The sequence below is a fragment of the Prionailurus bengalensis genome, chromosome D2 (assembly GCF_016509475.1).
Source record: "Prionailurus bengalensis isolate Pbe53 chromosome D2, Fcat_Pben_1.1_paternal_pri, whole genome shotgun sequence".
NCBI classification, from domain to species: domain Eukaryota; kingdom Metazoa; phylum Chordata; class Mammalia; order Carnivora; family Felidae; genus Prionailurus; species Prionailurus bengalensis.
The window spans coordinates 46,333,089-46,348,624 of NC_057351.1; the positions used below are offsets into that span (position 1 = coordinate 46,333,089).

At 44.3% G+C, this 15,536-nt stretch overlaps 1 protein-coding gene across 2 annotated transcripts in view; it reads left to right on the top strand.

Moving 5' to 3' along the window:
- Positions 1-15,536, top strand: part of WDFY4 (WDFY family member 4) — a 295,982-nt gene that overhangs the window by 178,257 nt on the left and 102,189 nt on the right. For both annotated transcript variants that reach the window (XM_043596828.1, XM_043596827.1), the window contains exons 40-43: positions 2,172-2,249; positions 8,721-8,927; positions 10,682-10,733; positions 13,471-13,637. In XM_043596828.1, the coding sequence (XP_043452763.1) occupies positions 2,172-2,249; positions 8,721-8,927; positions 10,682-10,733; positions 13,471-13,637 (504 nt within the window). The remainder of the gene's footprint in view (positions 1-2,171; positions 2,250-8,720; positions 8,928-10,681; positions 10,734-13,470; positions 13,638-15,536) is intronic.

Here is a 15,536-nt window from a genome sequence, read left to right on the forward strand (position 1 = left end):
CCTGTAAGTTTTTATTATTATTGCTATTATTGTTTTCCAATAGCCAAAATTCATTTAGATATACTAATATATTTACCATTTCTGTAGTCTTTCATTCATTCCAAAGATATATGCTTCAATATGAAATCATTTTCATTCTACCCCAAAAGCTCCTTCACTTCATGCAGTTCTGCTGGTAATGCATTCTATCAGTATTATTCACCTGCAAATGTTTTGGTTTGTCTTTATTTTTTTTTTCAACGTTTTATTTTATTTTTGGGACAGAGAGAGACAGAGCATGAACGGGGGAGGGGCAGAGAGAGAGGGAGACACAGAATCGGAAACAGGTTCCAGGCTCTGAGCCATCAGCCCAGAGCCTGATGCGGGGCTCGAACTCACGGACCGCGAGATCGTGACCTGGCTGAAGTCGGACGCTTAACCGACTGCGCCACCCAGGCGCCCCGGTTTGTCTTTATTTTTGAAAGATATTTTCACTGGGTAGAGGCTTTGAGCTTGTCAGTTTTTTTTTTCTTTCATGATTCGAAGATGTTGTTCCGTTTTCTTCTGGCCCCTACCATTCTTACTGTCGCCTCTTTAAAGATGATAAGAACTTTTGCTATCTTTTGGAATATTTTTTCTTTTTTTCTTTTTTTGCAGTTTAATTGTGATGGGCTTCTGGGTGGTTTTCTAACTGTATTTTTCTTGTTTGAGGTTTACAGAATTTCTCAAATCTGTGGCTCAATGAGTCTTGCACCCGTTTGGGAAGATTCTCATTAGCTTTCCAGATATTGCTTCTTTGTCTCCTCCCCTTTGGAGACACCAGTCCACATATGCTAGATGCTTTCTCTATATTACATACGTATCTATCTTTATCTCTTAAGTATTTTCCATACTTATATCTCATCATATTTAGCAAGAATATTTCTTCCATTTTACTCACCCTCCATTCAGTTGTATCCACTCTGCTGTCAGACTTACCTATGGAGTTTCTAATTTCAATTAATTCATTTCACAGATTTAGAAATTTTATCTGGTTATTTTCCATAGATTCCATATCTCTTGCAAAAGCCTCCATTCTGCATTTTTTGGACTACCTTGCATTATTTTAAGGTCCATGTGTGGTAACTGTAATGTCTGGATATATGTGGGGGTATGTTTTTATTATCTATTTTTCTGTTCATCCTTTTAACAGGCACATCTAGTAATTTCTGCTTGACTACTGAGCATTTCGTATGAAAATTCTCAGTTAGAGGCTTCAGATGGTGGGATCCTTCTCCAGAAAGGACTTTCTTTGCCTTCTGGCATGTAGTTGGAGTGGGGGCAGATCACTATAATGTACTCAGAGTTTGAGCCCATTGGAAGTCAGGTTTCAGCTTTGTAAGACCTGGTCTATTTCCAATCCGCCTTTATTTCTACGGCACAGCCCTTGAGAGATCCCACTTTAAAGCCCAAATCCTGTTGGTTTTTACAAGTTACACTGCTTATAAATCAGAAACTGCTTAAAAGAGAACATCAGTGCAGAAAGCTAGGCTTGCCTCTCTGTACTGTCCTATTTCTGGACGCTTGGTCTCTTATGGCCTAGGTGTCTTGGTGAGCCTGAATTCCTATTTTTGTCTCCTTAGCCACCTGAAAGCATCACAATTTCCGTTAAGCTTCTCTGCTTCTTACCCACCACTTTCTGTTCAGCTCAACTTCTTGTGTTATTTGCAAACTTGCAAATATCCCAGGGGCAAAAAGTCATAGATATCAGGCATTGGGCACATCTCAGTGAGTTTTCTTTATCTTCAAGATCTTGACGTCTTAAGTCTTGGCTCTCTTGGTACTCTCTGCTGCCTTAAAGCAGATTATTCAAATATGGCCTTTCTTTTTATTCTTGGGAGGAAGACTGACCTGTTGTAAGCTAGCTCACGATAGCTGGAAGTGGAAGTAACCCACAGACGTGTATATATGTGTGTGTGTGTGTGTGTGTGTGTGTGTGTGTGTGTGTGAATGTGTGTGTGCACATGTGTGTGCGTGTGTGCATATCTGTGTGTGTGGTGTCAGCGTAAGTGAAGTCTTTATTGATGAGGTTGTGACTGAGTTGACCAACAAAACTTGTAACTGTTATTTCCCCTGATAATTGGTCAGAATGGAGAAGTTTTTATCTGAAATCACAACTGTCATTAAGCTGTGGCTTGTTTTCTCTCTTCCAGGATTTCGTGTCATGTATCGAGAACTACAGAAGAAGAGGACAGGAACTATATGCATCTTTATACAAAGATCATGTCCAGGTAAGAAGCAGAATAGCTCTTTTCTCTGCACAGAAGCCAGGAATCTACCCTGGACCTGGAACAAAGAATCGGGAAGGCCTTTGGTTTAAGTTCTAGTTGGCTAAGTCAATAATTGGCCAGCAACGATTCAGACCTACTTGTGTAACCTGTGCAGTGAATGTGGACCCATGCTGTCAGCAGTTGAGGAAATAGTCAGCATGTTTATCCTCTCATCTACCCATTCATCCACTAGTAAATAGGTGTCAACCCAGAGTGCCTCAGACCCTGAGCTATGAGCTAGGGGTGCAACTGTACAGGCCTCACTCTCTGGTAACTTCACTCTACTTCTCTGGAGGGATAGATATGAAATAACTACACAAATAAATCGATCATTATTACTCATGTTGAGCAAGAGACATGGAAAATACAGGTACAATGAGAGATTATGATGTGAGGAGAATTTAACTTGGGCCGATCAGATGCCCCCTCCAAGAAAGTGACCATTAAGTTAAGATCTGGGGAGGAAGATGGACGGAAGTATTCTGAGGATGTGTTTTTGGCTAAGGGAAGGGCATGTGGGAAGTTCCTGATCAGGAAAGAGCTGGATGCCGCCAGTTAACTGGAAGAAGAAGTGACTGGGTGACCTGAACCGGAGATGAACAAGGGTGAAGACGAGGCAGGGCCACAACACACAGGGCTTGCTGCCTCCTTAGGGATTTTGCATTTTACCCTAAGTTCAATGGGTCGCCACCATGAGGGCAGATGTAGATACTTACAACCCCTCTCTAGGTGTGATTTCTGGACAGTCAAGGTAAAGAGCACTGACTGTCATGCCAGTGAGATCTCTAGTTGAGTCTCAGGTCTGCCTCGTCCCAGGCCTGCAGTCTGAGTCTCAGGGTCCCCCTTTCAAAGAAGGGATAATGTTTCCTAACTGTGAAAATTAAAGAGAAAGCATAGAGCACCAAGAAGTGGCTGGCAGGGAATACATGTCCATTGTGCGGTTATGGAATGGCTAAGAGGTTCATCTTTAGTCTGTGTTGTTGTTAACAAACATTTTATTTTTTTATTTTGATTTTTTGTTAACAAACATTTTAAAAAATTGTTGCTAATAATAGAGCACAACATATATATAGTATTAAAACCCCACTAAAAATACTATTTGCTTTACGATTTCTCTGTTCCAAAATCTATGCTAAGTACAGGAAAGGCAGAGATTATAATGTCACTGCTGTGCCTTGAAGGTTCTTAAAACCCAGTAGAAGGGCCAAGAGTAAGGAAATAACCACAAGCAGGGTGATGAGGCCAATTCTAGGATATTCTACTATAAAGAGTAGAGTAATAGGGTGTAAGGAGTCATGAAGCATGGCTGGGATGGGGTGAGGGGCCAAGGAAGGCCTGCCCAAATGTCAGGGGAACAAAATCGGCTCTGATCAACTTCGGCCAAGCAACCTGGTCTAATTCCCTCCAAATAAGCTCACTTGGGAGCCCACACACACCCCTGGAAATAAGGATTCATGAGCTGTGTAGCCTGCACCCCAGAAACACACAGGTTAACAACATAGCCTCCCCAGCTATCCTGTGAGTGAGGACAGGGGCAGTTTATCAGACTTGACAGGGGTGAAAGAGGGGTTTGGGGGTCTACAGGACATGTGGCTATCAAAGCTATCAGGAGACATTCCTGTTTCTCTGGTCGCACAAGCTGGTCTGAAGCAGACTCTCAGTGTGGAGAAGAACCTCCTCATGGGCACCTACATTGTTGACTGCACTGCACAGCTGGAGGGGTGCCCTGCTGGCTTAGCCGCATGGTATCTGAGCCCCTCGGACAGGCCCTTGCACATCAATGCCCCACCGCTTGTATTCACTGACTTCTTTCAGGATTAGCAATATAGCTAATAAATTCACTTGCTCTTGGGGGAAAATACGATGACTTGTTTAAGATTACATCCTTTGTTTATGGGCATCCTCGCCACACTTGTTTCATTCCAAGATAGAGGGTGTTGTTTGTCTAAACATCCAAATCAGCACCCAGTCGAGAATGTGAGAATCTCTCTTCCTACGGGTGGAAGAGCCTGGGAGATTTGCTGATGACTGGAAGAGAGGTGCTGTGTGGTACTTTGTGAGTTTCTGCTGGAATGTGTGAGACTGAAAGTTCGTGGGGGGAGGACGGAACCTCGGCAGAGGCTCCGAGCCCACGAGGAAAGTCCCCGGCCTTCTAGAACATTTGGCCTTGTTCATTTTCAGCAGCGGGCTTCAATGGGGTTCAGAGAATGCTTCAGAAAGTTGTGTAGAGTTTTACCGTTTGAGGTATTTTTGAGAAAATCAGCATTTGAGGCTAATCCATAAGGATACTTTCCAAGTGTTTAAATATTTAAGACAGATTGTTTCAACGTTTAAAGGAATGCAGAGGTAATCACCATCTGCCAGAGATAATGGGGCCTAGAGTATCCACCCTGCTTTTTTAAGGGGCAATACATTTTCCGAGGGCAGCCCCCACTCTACTTCCAGAAAAGCCAGGTCCAAATTCTGTGAAGAGATCAGGCTAGTGAAACCCACCAAGTTCTTCAAGGACAGCATGCGCCGAGTGTACTCAATGAGGCCCTCCCAAGAGGGTGGTCGTAGTGAGATTCAGGGATCCCGGCCCACAGGGCTCTCTGTAATACGTGGTGTAAGACTTCCCTAACTTGGCCTGTTGCCCACAACCGAGAGGTCTCTGCAGATGGCAGGAGCCCGCAACATGACCAGGTAACATTACCCAATGCCCTGGAAGTTCATCCAAGCATCATCATATCCCATCATTATGTTACCAGTAAATCAGGCAATTTGATATATCCAATCTCCCAAATTTCTTGTTGCTCCAGAAGTACTGGCAAAAACAGTTTCCTCGACTCTGGCCCTGCCAGGATTCCCATTTGCCTTTTCCAAATTCTATTCGTTCTCTTTTCTGTGGTCCAGCTGCTCTGGTTCTATGCCCAGACCATCCTGTTCTTATGGCGATTCCTTACCATAATTGACAGAAATGCCTCATTCTGTCTGTGCTGTTTTTAAAACATTCCAGGCTTTACTGGTTAAAGCTATTGCAAGATGCCTGCCATCCTAGAAGTGGCCTTTCTTTTAGTATGTGAGAAGCAGTGTTCTGCCGCACACTTTTGGGTTCTCTAAGGGCCAACAGTTTGTTGCCATTTCTTGCTGAGTTTCTGTATATTAAGTTTTTTGTCGCAGCTCTTTCAAATGCAAATATCAGAAGCTCAGCTCAAACTGGCTTAGGCAGCAAATGAAGTTTTGTGGTACTAAAAAATCTGGGGAAGCAGGCTTCAAGAAGAGCTGGATCCAGGTGTTTAAGCTCTGTTCTAAGCAACCTGTTTCTTCTCTCTCCCTTTCTCTTCTCTCTCCCTCTCAGGCTGTACATCCTAGAACTAGGCAACGTTCATGTAAAGGCTGGGGACCCATTTTCTAGCTTGCACAAAGGCAGTGTCTTCTTGCTGAGCTACATGCCTGTGGACTGTCTCTGCCTCAGGGGCACTCTGATGCACATAAAGGCACCCTGATGTGGGGCAGGTGACCCCAACTGTGTACCCATGCATCTGCCTCTCTGCACTGTCAGCTCCATATAGGTTCAGAGAGCACCATCTCCAGTCCTGGGGAATGATGTGCACTAGCCCATCCTGTAATCGTCCTCCACCACTTGGATGACATTCGGAACTGAAGCCAGGGCTGGGATCAGCCCCTCCAAAGCATGGGGGACCAAAAGCAGGGAAGGGTTGGTTGCCCAGAGGAAAAGCTCATTAATGCTACTGAAAAGTTTCCATTCAGCCCCAAGTCATAGCTACCTCTAACATACCAGAAATCCTGCCTCTAAGTCTCTAAGCATTTGGCCCAATCGAGCTTGAAGCTGAAAGGGGACCTTACGTTATGCAGAAACACAGGCATTAGAGAGCACCTTGAAGGTGGCATGCCTGGGTGGCTCAGTCGGTAAAGTGTCCCACGTTGGCTCAAATCATGATCTCACGGTTCGTGAATTCGAGCCCCTCATCAGGCTCTCTGCTGTCAGTGTGAAGCCTGCTTCCATCCTGTATGCCCCCCTCTCTCTGCCCCCTTCTCAAATAAACATTGAAAAAAAAAGCAGAGCACCTTGCAGGTATGGGAACTCAGGGCTTTTGCCGTTTGATCATCCTGTGTCCTCTCTCCTGGGACCACTTGTGGCTTTCTGTCACGGACTAAACAATCACTCATCTCTGAGGGATCTCACTACTGATACATGCCTGTCTGGCTGCAGGTATTTGAGACAACTTATTTGCTCTGCGATGAAGACACAGGCAGCCATGAACCCCCAGGCTCATAGGTAGATCCTTGGGGTGAAGAAGATACTGTTTAAAGACTAATTTTAGGGGCGCCTGGGTGGCGCAGTCGGTTAAGCGTCCGACTTCAGCCAGGTCACGATCTCGCGGTCTGGGAGTTCGAGCCCCGCGTCGGGCTCTGGGCTGATGGCTCAGAGCCTGGAGCCTGTTTCCGATTCTGTGTCTCCCTCTCTCTCTGCCCCTCGCCCGTTCATGCTCTGTCTCTCTCTGTCCCAAAAATAAATAAACGTTGAAAGACTAATTTTAAATCCAAGGTGGACAACCCAATAGCTTGGGATTACTCATCCTCTATGAAGCTTAATATGTTATTCGAAACCCAGCGACAATCTCCAGGGAGCCGAAATATTTTCCCTAAACGTGTATTCATTTCATATAACCTCATCCCTGTAAAAGGCTTTGGACAGGACAGACATTATTTTTCTGGAACTCCTTATTAACCAGTCGGAGTATTATATAAAATGCTGTTTGGGATATAAATGTGAGAACTGTGGAGAAACAAAATAATCTCGCTTTGAAATAGGATTTGCTTTATTCACGATAACAATACTGTTTACGCTGAGAAAGTCACCGCATAAAAACTCTTGAAAATATTGTCTCATTTAATCCTTACATAAACCCATGGCTTTATTATTATTGTAATATTATTTTTTTTTTAATTTTTTTTTCAACGTTTATTTATTTTTGGGACAGAGAGAGACAGAGCATGAACGGGGGAGGGGCAGAGAGAGAGGGAGACACAGAATCGGAAACAGGCTCCAGGCTCTGAGCCATCAGCCCAGAGCCTGACGCGGGGCTCGAACTCATGGACCGCGAGATCGTGACCTGGCTGAAGTCGGACGCTTAACCGACTGCGCCACCCAGGCGCCCCTATTATTGTAATATTATTAACTGCATTTGATGAAGCCCCTTTCCATGAGACGACTAGAGAATAGCAGAAACATGATGATAACCCTGGTTCGTCTGACCCTGGTTCGTCTGAGCGCTGTATTGTCTGTTATATTCAGCTCCATCACCCGGTGGTCCTTGGAGAAACCACGTCTCCTCTCCCAGACTTGATTTCTTTATGAGGATAGTAGAAATTATTTAAAAGGTTCAAGCTTCACGCATGATGCCGCGGGGTAGAGGAACGGAGATACAGCAGGTGAGGGGCTCGGCCCTGATGCATGATAGTGATTTCTTTTCTCTTGATGTTAAGTTGATGAGATTTGTGCTTCTCAACATTAACACACCTTTCAATTTTCTGAAAACTTAAAATCAAAAGATAGGGCAAATAACCATCAAATATTTGAATAACTGCAAAAGTTCACCCCAAAGACACATAAGATTCCGCTGTCAAAGCTGACAGGTGTCAAGTTTCCTTTGACAGGTGATGCGGACAACTTCAGTGTGGCATACAAAAGCAGTTTGGGGGGAGGGGTCAGTCAAGTGCCACATGTGCAAACTATAAAGATGTCATCAGTAAGGGATTATTGTCATTAATAGCAAAGGTTTTAGTTTCCACATACATTCTGGAATTCTTCAACATTCTAGACTCCTAGGATATTAGGATTTGAAAGACCCTTAGATGATATCTAGGCCAAAGTTCTCATTTGACAGTTGGAGAATCTGAGGTCCAGAGACAGAGATGACTTTTTCAGATCTACCAATTGTTGGCAGGTCTGTGATTCCGCGCCCCCCACCCCCCCCCCCCACACACATACACACACCTCCAGTCCAGACACTGGAAGGAGTATCTTCAGCATCATTTTTGAAGGGAAGGGGTTGTGGTGAGATTCTGTGTTCCATTTATAAAGTCCATTCTGTCCAACCTGTTCTGATGAATAGTGTCAGGACCTTCAGGTCCTATTGTGCTCTGCACAACACCCAGCAGTCACATGGTTCTGAAGGCCAGCGGGCAGATGGTTTTCTCCTCCCCCAACCTGGATTGAATGGTCTCAGAGCTGAAAAACCACTATCTTCTCCTGGCCTGCTCCTGGCTCCAGGATGTATACTCCACACCCTGAGGGTGCTCAGGGCTGCCTGTAGGGTTTTATTTTTCTCAACCAATTAAGAGGGCTTGGTCTGTTCATCCCCAGAGGTTCGGGCCAAGCCCATGAGGAAATGTGTCTAAGGGTGACCCTGTACTTCTGCTTCCCAGAGACGGAGATGTAACAACATCAAGGCGGCCAACGCCTGGGCCAAGATTCAGGAGCAGCTTTTTGGGGAGCTGGGCTTGTGGGGCCAAACGACAGAAGCCACACTTTGCTCCAGGTGGGAACTGGACTGGAGAGAGGGACCAGCTCGCATGAGGAAACGTGTTAAACGCTTGTCTCCACTGGAAGCCCTGAGTCCAGAAAGGCTCAAGGTAAGAGTTAGATGCAGTGAAACAAGGATGCTTCCAGGCAGGAAATGTGTAGGGAAGTGTCTTCTGAGCTATTCCTTCTCATGCTGTTTTCACCAGGAGTGCTTTGGGAATGCTTTGGCATGGGCAGGTAGGAGAGATCATGTGCAGTTAAGTGTAAGAGTGCTATAATTTATTCTTGATGCCATTTAAAAGAAGAAAAGAATAAACCCTCAGTTTTTTTCTCAGTTTTTAAGAGTATCTTATGCTTTGGTTGAGGGGGGGTGGGAGGGAGGGGAGGGCGGGTGATGGGTATTGAGGAGGGCACCTTTTAGAATGAGCACTGGGTGTTGTATGGAAACCAATCTGACAATAAATTTCATATTAAAAAATAATAAAATGAAATGAAATGAAATAAAATAAAATAAAATAAAATATTAAAAAAAAGAAGAAAAGAATCACTAAACCTCCCAGGTATATAGAAAGGCTGCTGTAACTACAGCCTGAATAAATAAGAAAATGAGTGAGTGAATGAATAGCTGAGTGGTTCATATCTACACCACTGACCCAGTATCACGCTGACATCCACAAAAGTCCAGTGGAATAATCTGGGCATCAGTGTTTGGAAGGAGCTAAGTCATGACCGTTGTCTGCATAAGTTATCTGTAATGGAGCAGTCGTAACCAGCCCTGCTATGGCCATTATTGCATAATCGAATCTCATAGCAAGTTTTACAGTGGAAATATCTTGAACTCAGCCATTTCTGCAAGCATGAACCTGTGACCCAGGGAGTCCAAACAACATTGGAGCCATTGGTTTCCCAAGCATCAGGATCTAGGTGGTCCCTGGGAGTTTGCTTTGATGAAGCGTGAATTCTGTGTCATCAGACTGACAGTTCTGCCTTTTAAAGAATGGGGAACCAGTTGGATTAGGAGTGGATATGGAAAAATCTGTTAATAGTTCTCTCATGTCTTCATTGAAGGATTCCGATTTAAGATATTCTAGAAGGCAGCCTTCCAAACAGTGGAATGCAAGACATTTCCTTCTGCATTCCTCCTGAGATACAACGTCGGGTTTATTCTGTAGTCTGTAACCTCAGGATCTTTTATCCACTTTAAATTCTTCCTAAAACTTAACGAAAAAAATTATATTTCATTCATTCAGTAGACACTTGAATTTTTTTAAATTTAAATTCAAGTTAGTTAAAATACAGTGTAGTCTTGGCTTCAGGAGTGGAACCCAGTGATTCCTCTCTTACGTACAGACACTTGAATTTTTAATGTATTATCAATGAACATCTGGTTTTATATAGTATTTCCCCCCCAATACATTTCTTAGGAAGTGGAGGCAGGAAAAATAAGTATCCTGTCCACTGTGCTAGTGACAAAGCCAAAGGCTGGCTGTGAAACCTGGTCTCTGGCCTCTCAGGCTGCCTAGCCCCAGATCCTGTGCCTGGTCACCTCTCCAGGGTGGCCCACATCACAGACATCTGAGATGCTATTTGATCCCATTTTGGCATCATCTTTGGTAATTACTGTAAATCCTACTTAATGGAAGATTGTGGGTTTTTTCCCCTTTGACTCAGGAACATTAATACTTACGTTTTATTGTGGTCCTTTAGGATTTAGCATTCCTCCCTTCTTGCATCTAAGACTTGTGACTATATGAGTAATTTGAGGGGGTCACATGCATGTGTGTGTGTGAACCTGTGTAATGGGGTGAGGGGCACCATAGTAGTATTCAGGATTTAATTTCTCTATTCTCTTGTTTTGTTTCAGGAAAATCAAGACAGAAACAGCAACGTGTCTCAAACAAATGTTGAAAGCCAAGGTACTCCATTTATCATTTTACCTGTTTTTCATTAATCATCAAACCAATTCTTGGTTTTATTTAATATGAAATTAATACTTTGGAGGAAGAAACTGCTTATGTCTGAAGTAGGCGATGCTAAGACTCTTGGCATTACTGTGCTCTCCAGGATGAGGAGGAAAGTATTCCAGACCTTGACACTCTGGTAGAGGAAGAATTTTATATTATAGTTATAACAATAAAATTTTTTTCAGGGGAACTATCTTGTCAATTTGCTATGTCAGGGAAACCTCAAAAGCGTCCCTAAATAATACTAATACATGTGCAGTATGTGACCCAAAACACATAGGAGGAAAATAAGAAAATACTTCAAAGTAAAAATGGGTAAAAGAGGTATTTAAAATTTTTTAAAACTGAATCCTCTGATTGTAAAACCAGCTGCAATAGTCACTATTATTTCCCAAGCTAAAAAAAATATATATACTTCGAATCGTTTTTGATGTTTATACTGACTCTTCAATTGTATAATCCTCATGGAGGGATTTGGCTGAATTGGTTTACTGAAATCCAGGGTTTATTTTCAGAGCCCATTTGGCATGAACACACTGAAACACACACACACACGAATACACACGCAGACACACACTGACATACACACTCTATTTCAGATTTTGTGTTTCTACCAGACCCTGCCTTTTGCTTCAAACACTCCCTGTCTGTGAGTTTCATTGTCTCCTCAGCTGCAGCGTGTGTCCTGTCCTTAATTAAATGACAGCTTCCTACCACTGATCAAACTTGTCTCACTCAGTGCCTTAGTGACCGGATTTTGCTTTGAGCTTGCTATCTTGCCAGTCTACAATAACAAAGCCTGGAAGTGAAGATGCTGAGCCTTGATTCCAGGTTGATTTGGGGGTCCCACTGTGGCACAGGACTTGGGACAGTCTCGTAATGCCCATTTGCTTCTCGTCTCTTTAACTCAAGCCCCACAGCTCCAGGATCACAATGATAGTCTACCTGTGTTCCCTTTCAGAGGGAGTATCTGCAGAGATTGTGGTGATGGGAAGCATGCGCTGATGTTGACTATGGCCATGGGCTGTGGCGTCCCCTTGTCCTGAAATGCAGATTCTTGCCCCCAGTAGGGGGTTCAGCCAGAGAAGAAGAAGAAAGGGCTTCTGGTTCTCCCCTATGCTTTCCTGGGTGCCTGTATCTATACAGCATTCTCCCTGCTTGGGGAAAAGCCTATGTGGCTATTGTAAGCAGCAGACACTTTCATTCTTCTAGTTGGGAGACTCCCAGGTGCAGAGGAGCTCAAAGAGGTGAGCAGCTTAGCACACACACACAAAAAATGGCTAGTAGCCCCACAACTTTGCAGTCATGTGCCGTGTGCCTGTTCTAGGCAGGTGGGCATCTAGGACAGGGTGGGGGAACAGGATCCAGAAATTATGTAAGCATGTGCTCAGCTGGCACCCAAATATCTGTGCCCAGCAGTACGTGCTTAGGAAATAAGTCAAGGTGTGCACACACATGATCGCAGAACAGCACATTCACAGTAGAAATAGAAACCAGTTGTATCTCCAAAAAACTGGAGATGGATTAGGTGATTATGAAAGAGTCACACAATAGAATATTACACAGCCATTTTAGTTGATTTCAGAGAACTTTCAGTGGAATGAGAAAGTACTCATGAGATAATCAAGTAAAAATAATATTAGGAAAGAAAATTGTAAATGCAGCGTAATTCCTATCATGTCAAAAAATTATGTGTTTGTGCATATACATATACGTACAGAAAAGGTGTTAGAAGTAAAGAACTGAAATTGTGAACAGTGAGAACAAACGTGGTTCAGATTCTGCCTCTAGTTCTTTGTAGCCATATGACCTTGAGCAAAGTAATCAGCCCCTTTCACTTTCCCCTGATTGTAAAGGGAGAAGGAAATAGAATCTACAACCCACTTGGAGTAGATGAAAAAACTGTCATCAAAAGCATCCAGCACAGAAGAAGTGCTTACTACATCTGAGCTGTTATTATTAGCACTATTTCTGGGTGCCTGAGTGATGCTTGTTTTACTTCTCAAATTTTTAAAATTTATTCTCACAATGTCATGGATTTTCCAAGATCACAGTGCATCCATAATTAGAAAAAAAAAAAACCCACTCTTTTCAAAGAGTGAATGAAGTGAAATTCAGAGAAAGCAAATTCTGGATAACCCTCAAGGGAACTGCTCTGCTGATTAATGAGGGCGAATTTTGAAGTGTTGCCCTGTGGTCACTCTGGAGCTACAGAGCAGCCAGCCCTGGGCACACCTTCCAGAGTGAATCAACCTAACGGTGTGTTGACCACACCACAGGGTCAGAGGGGTGGTGTTCACTTTCAGAAACAGTGGGGCACATGCTGAGGTCCCACCACTCACTTGTGCCTTGAAACCTTTCAGTTTCTCTTGGTGACTCAGGCCCAAACTGTGCACCATCCCTTGTGAGGCCAGGTGGCTTGTGTCAAAAAACGTGTGACCTGGGGCACCTGGGTGGCTCAGTCGGTTCAGCGTCTGACTTCGGCTCAGGTCGTGATCTCACGGTTCGTGGGTTCGAGCCCCATATCAGGCTCTGTGCTGATATCCCAGAGCCTGGGGCTTGCTTCGGATTCTGTGTCTCCCTCTGTCTCTGCCCCTTCCCTGCTCACACTCTGTCTCTCTCTGTCTCTCAACAATAAATAAATGTTTAAAAAAAAAACACACACATGTGTCCCTTTATGCTGCTGCAGATGAGCTGACATCAGAGGAAGCTGAGATCAAGACAGACGAGGTAGCGGTGGACTGCACTCAGCTTACCTTCTTCCCTGCCCTACATGAAAGTCTGCACTCTGAAGATTTCTTGGAACTGTGCCGGGAAAGACAAGTTATTTTACAAGAGCTTCTCGATCATGAAAAGGTAATATAGCCCATCACAATTGTTCTTCCAAGATTATCAAACATGAGAGATCAAGCTTTCTTCATTCACGTGGGAGTTGATAGCTCTCTTCACTGTAAAACAAAACCAAGCAAAACAAAACAAAAAAAACAAAACACAATGAGCAACAAGACCAGGCACGCTCCTAAATTTGTGGGACCAGAGCAAGGGTACAAATGGAAACTGACACACCTTGCATCAAGAGTTTAAAAGATATAAATTAAGCTAATACGCTGTTATGAAATATGCTGTAATAACTTCCAACAATGACCTTTGTAATACCTGGAAGATCAGTTTCAGATTTGGAATTCTCGATCTGGTTGTTCGGCACCTTGGCTCCCTGCCTGCAGTCTGGCCACCTTGAGGGATCCATCCCACACTGAGTGTGGAAGTGTTGCGACACTCAGCCCCTAGGTCCAAGCTGGGTCTAGACTGCTCACCCTGCAGCCAGCCTCCCCTGGGCTACCACTCAGGCCCAGGGATGAGCATAGTTGTATCCCCATCATTCCTTAGCAGGGTGAACATGGAGACGATAAGTACATGGGCCAGGGGCCAGGCTAGACAGTTAGCAGAGGAGTCCACAGTCTGGGATGCCGGGAAAGGGCTTGGGGGACCCATGGCATGGCCCCTTGGTATGACTGGACAAGGACCAGAGGGATCCCTGAAGTATGGACCCAGTGGAGGGCCCTTTTTTAATTTTTTTAATGTTTATTTATTTTTGAGAGCGAGACAGAGACAGAGACAGAGACAGAGAGACAGAGCACAAGTGGGGGAGGGGCAGAGAGAGAGGGAGACACAGAATCCAAAGCAGGCTCCAGGCTCTGAGCTGTCAGCACAGAGCCTGACATGGGCCTTGAACCCACAGACCATGAGATCATGACCTGAGCCAAAGTTGGACAGTTAACCGACTGGGCCACCCAGGTGCTCCTTGGAGGACCCTTCTTAACCAAGTCTAAGAAAGGTATGGAAAATGAAGCTTATGCCTTAGAGTAAAACAGACCTGAGCTCAAATTCCAACTTGGCACCATACTAAACTGCATGTTACCTCACCTCTGTGAGCCTCAGTTTTCCTTATCTTTAATATGGAATGTAGAGCAATCATTTCACAAAATCCTTGTAAGGTTTAAATGGGATAATGGAACCAAAGAGACTAGCTCAGAGCTGGGCACATGTAGGGTGGCCTGTTAGAGACAAACTCTCTTCTGTCTCCAGAGGTTGGGTGGGTCAAGGGTCTCCAAGTCTTACCCTTGGAGGGTATCACTTCCATTCAGAATGTAAGTGAAGGAGATGTGCCAACAGAACAGAGGAGCGGTCAGGGTGTGGTCCAGGGTGTAGTTTAACCAACATAGTCATATAACAACATCATCCTTCTTATACTTGCTTAACCCAAGTCTTCCAGGCGTGGAGCACATTTGCAGTCCTTATCACACCTCTTGCCACCATGACTTTGCTCATGCTGGTTCATCCACCTGCAGTGCCCCGCCCACCGGACTCCTGGCTGCTGACTCTCTGAAGTTGATCTTGACCGCTCCCCACTCTGGGACCTGGCGTACTTGCAGTCTCCATTTCCCCCTGCATCACCTCCTACCCTTGCTCCTGGCACACAGACTAACCTTCCCCACCTCACCTATCTGCCTCTCTCACCGCACTGATCCTCTTTAACAGAGGGACTGCTGGGCACCGAACCTCAGGCATACCTGGAGTAGACATTCAGTAAACGCTGATGAATGAAGATTTGTTAAATTCATGTTCATTTTATTTTGACTGTGGAAGTAATGTATGTGTCTACGTCGTGAAATTTTAAAAAGGTGGAAGTCAAAACATATATACATAACATGTACCTCGACACATACACATTTATATACGTGTGTGTACGTGTTC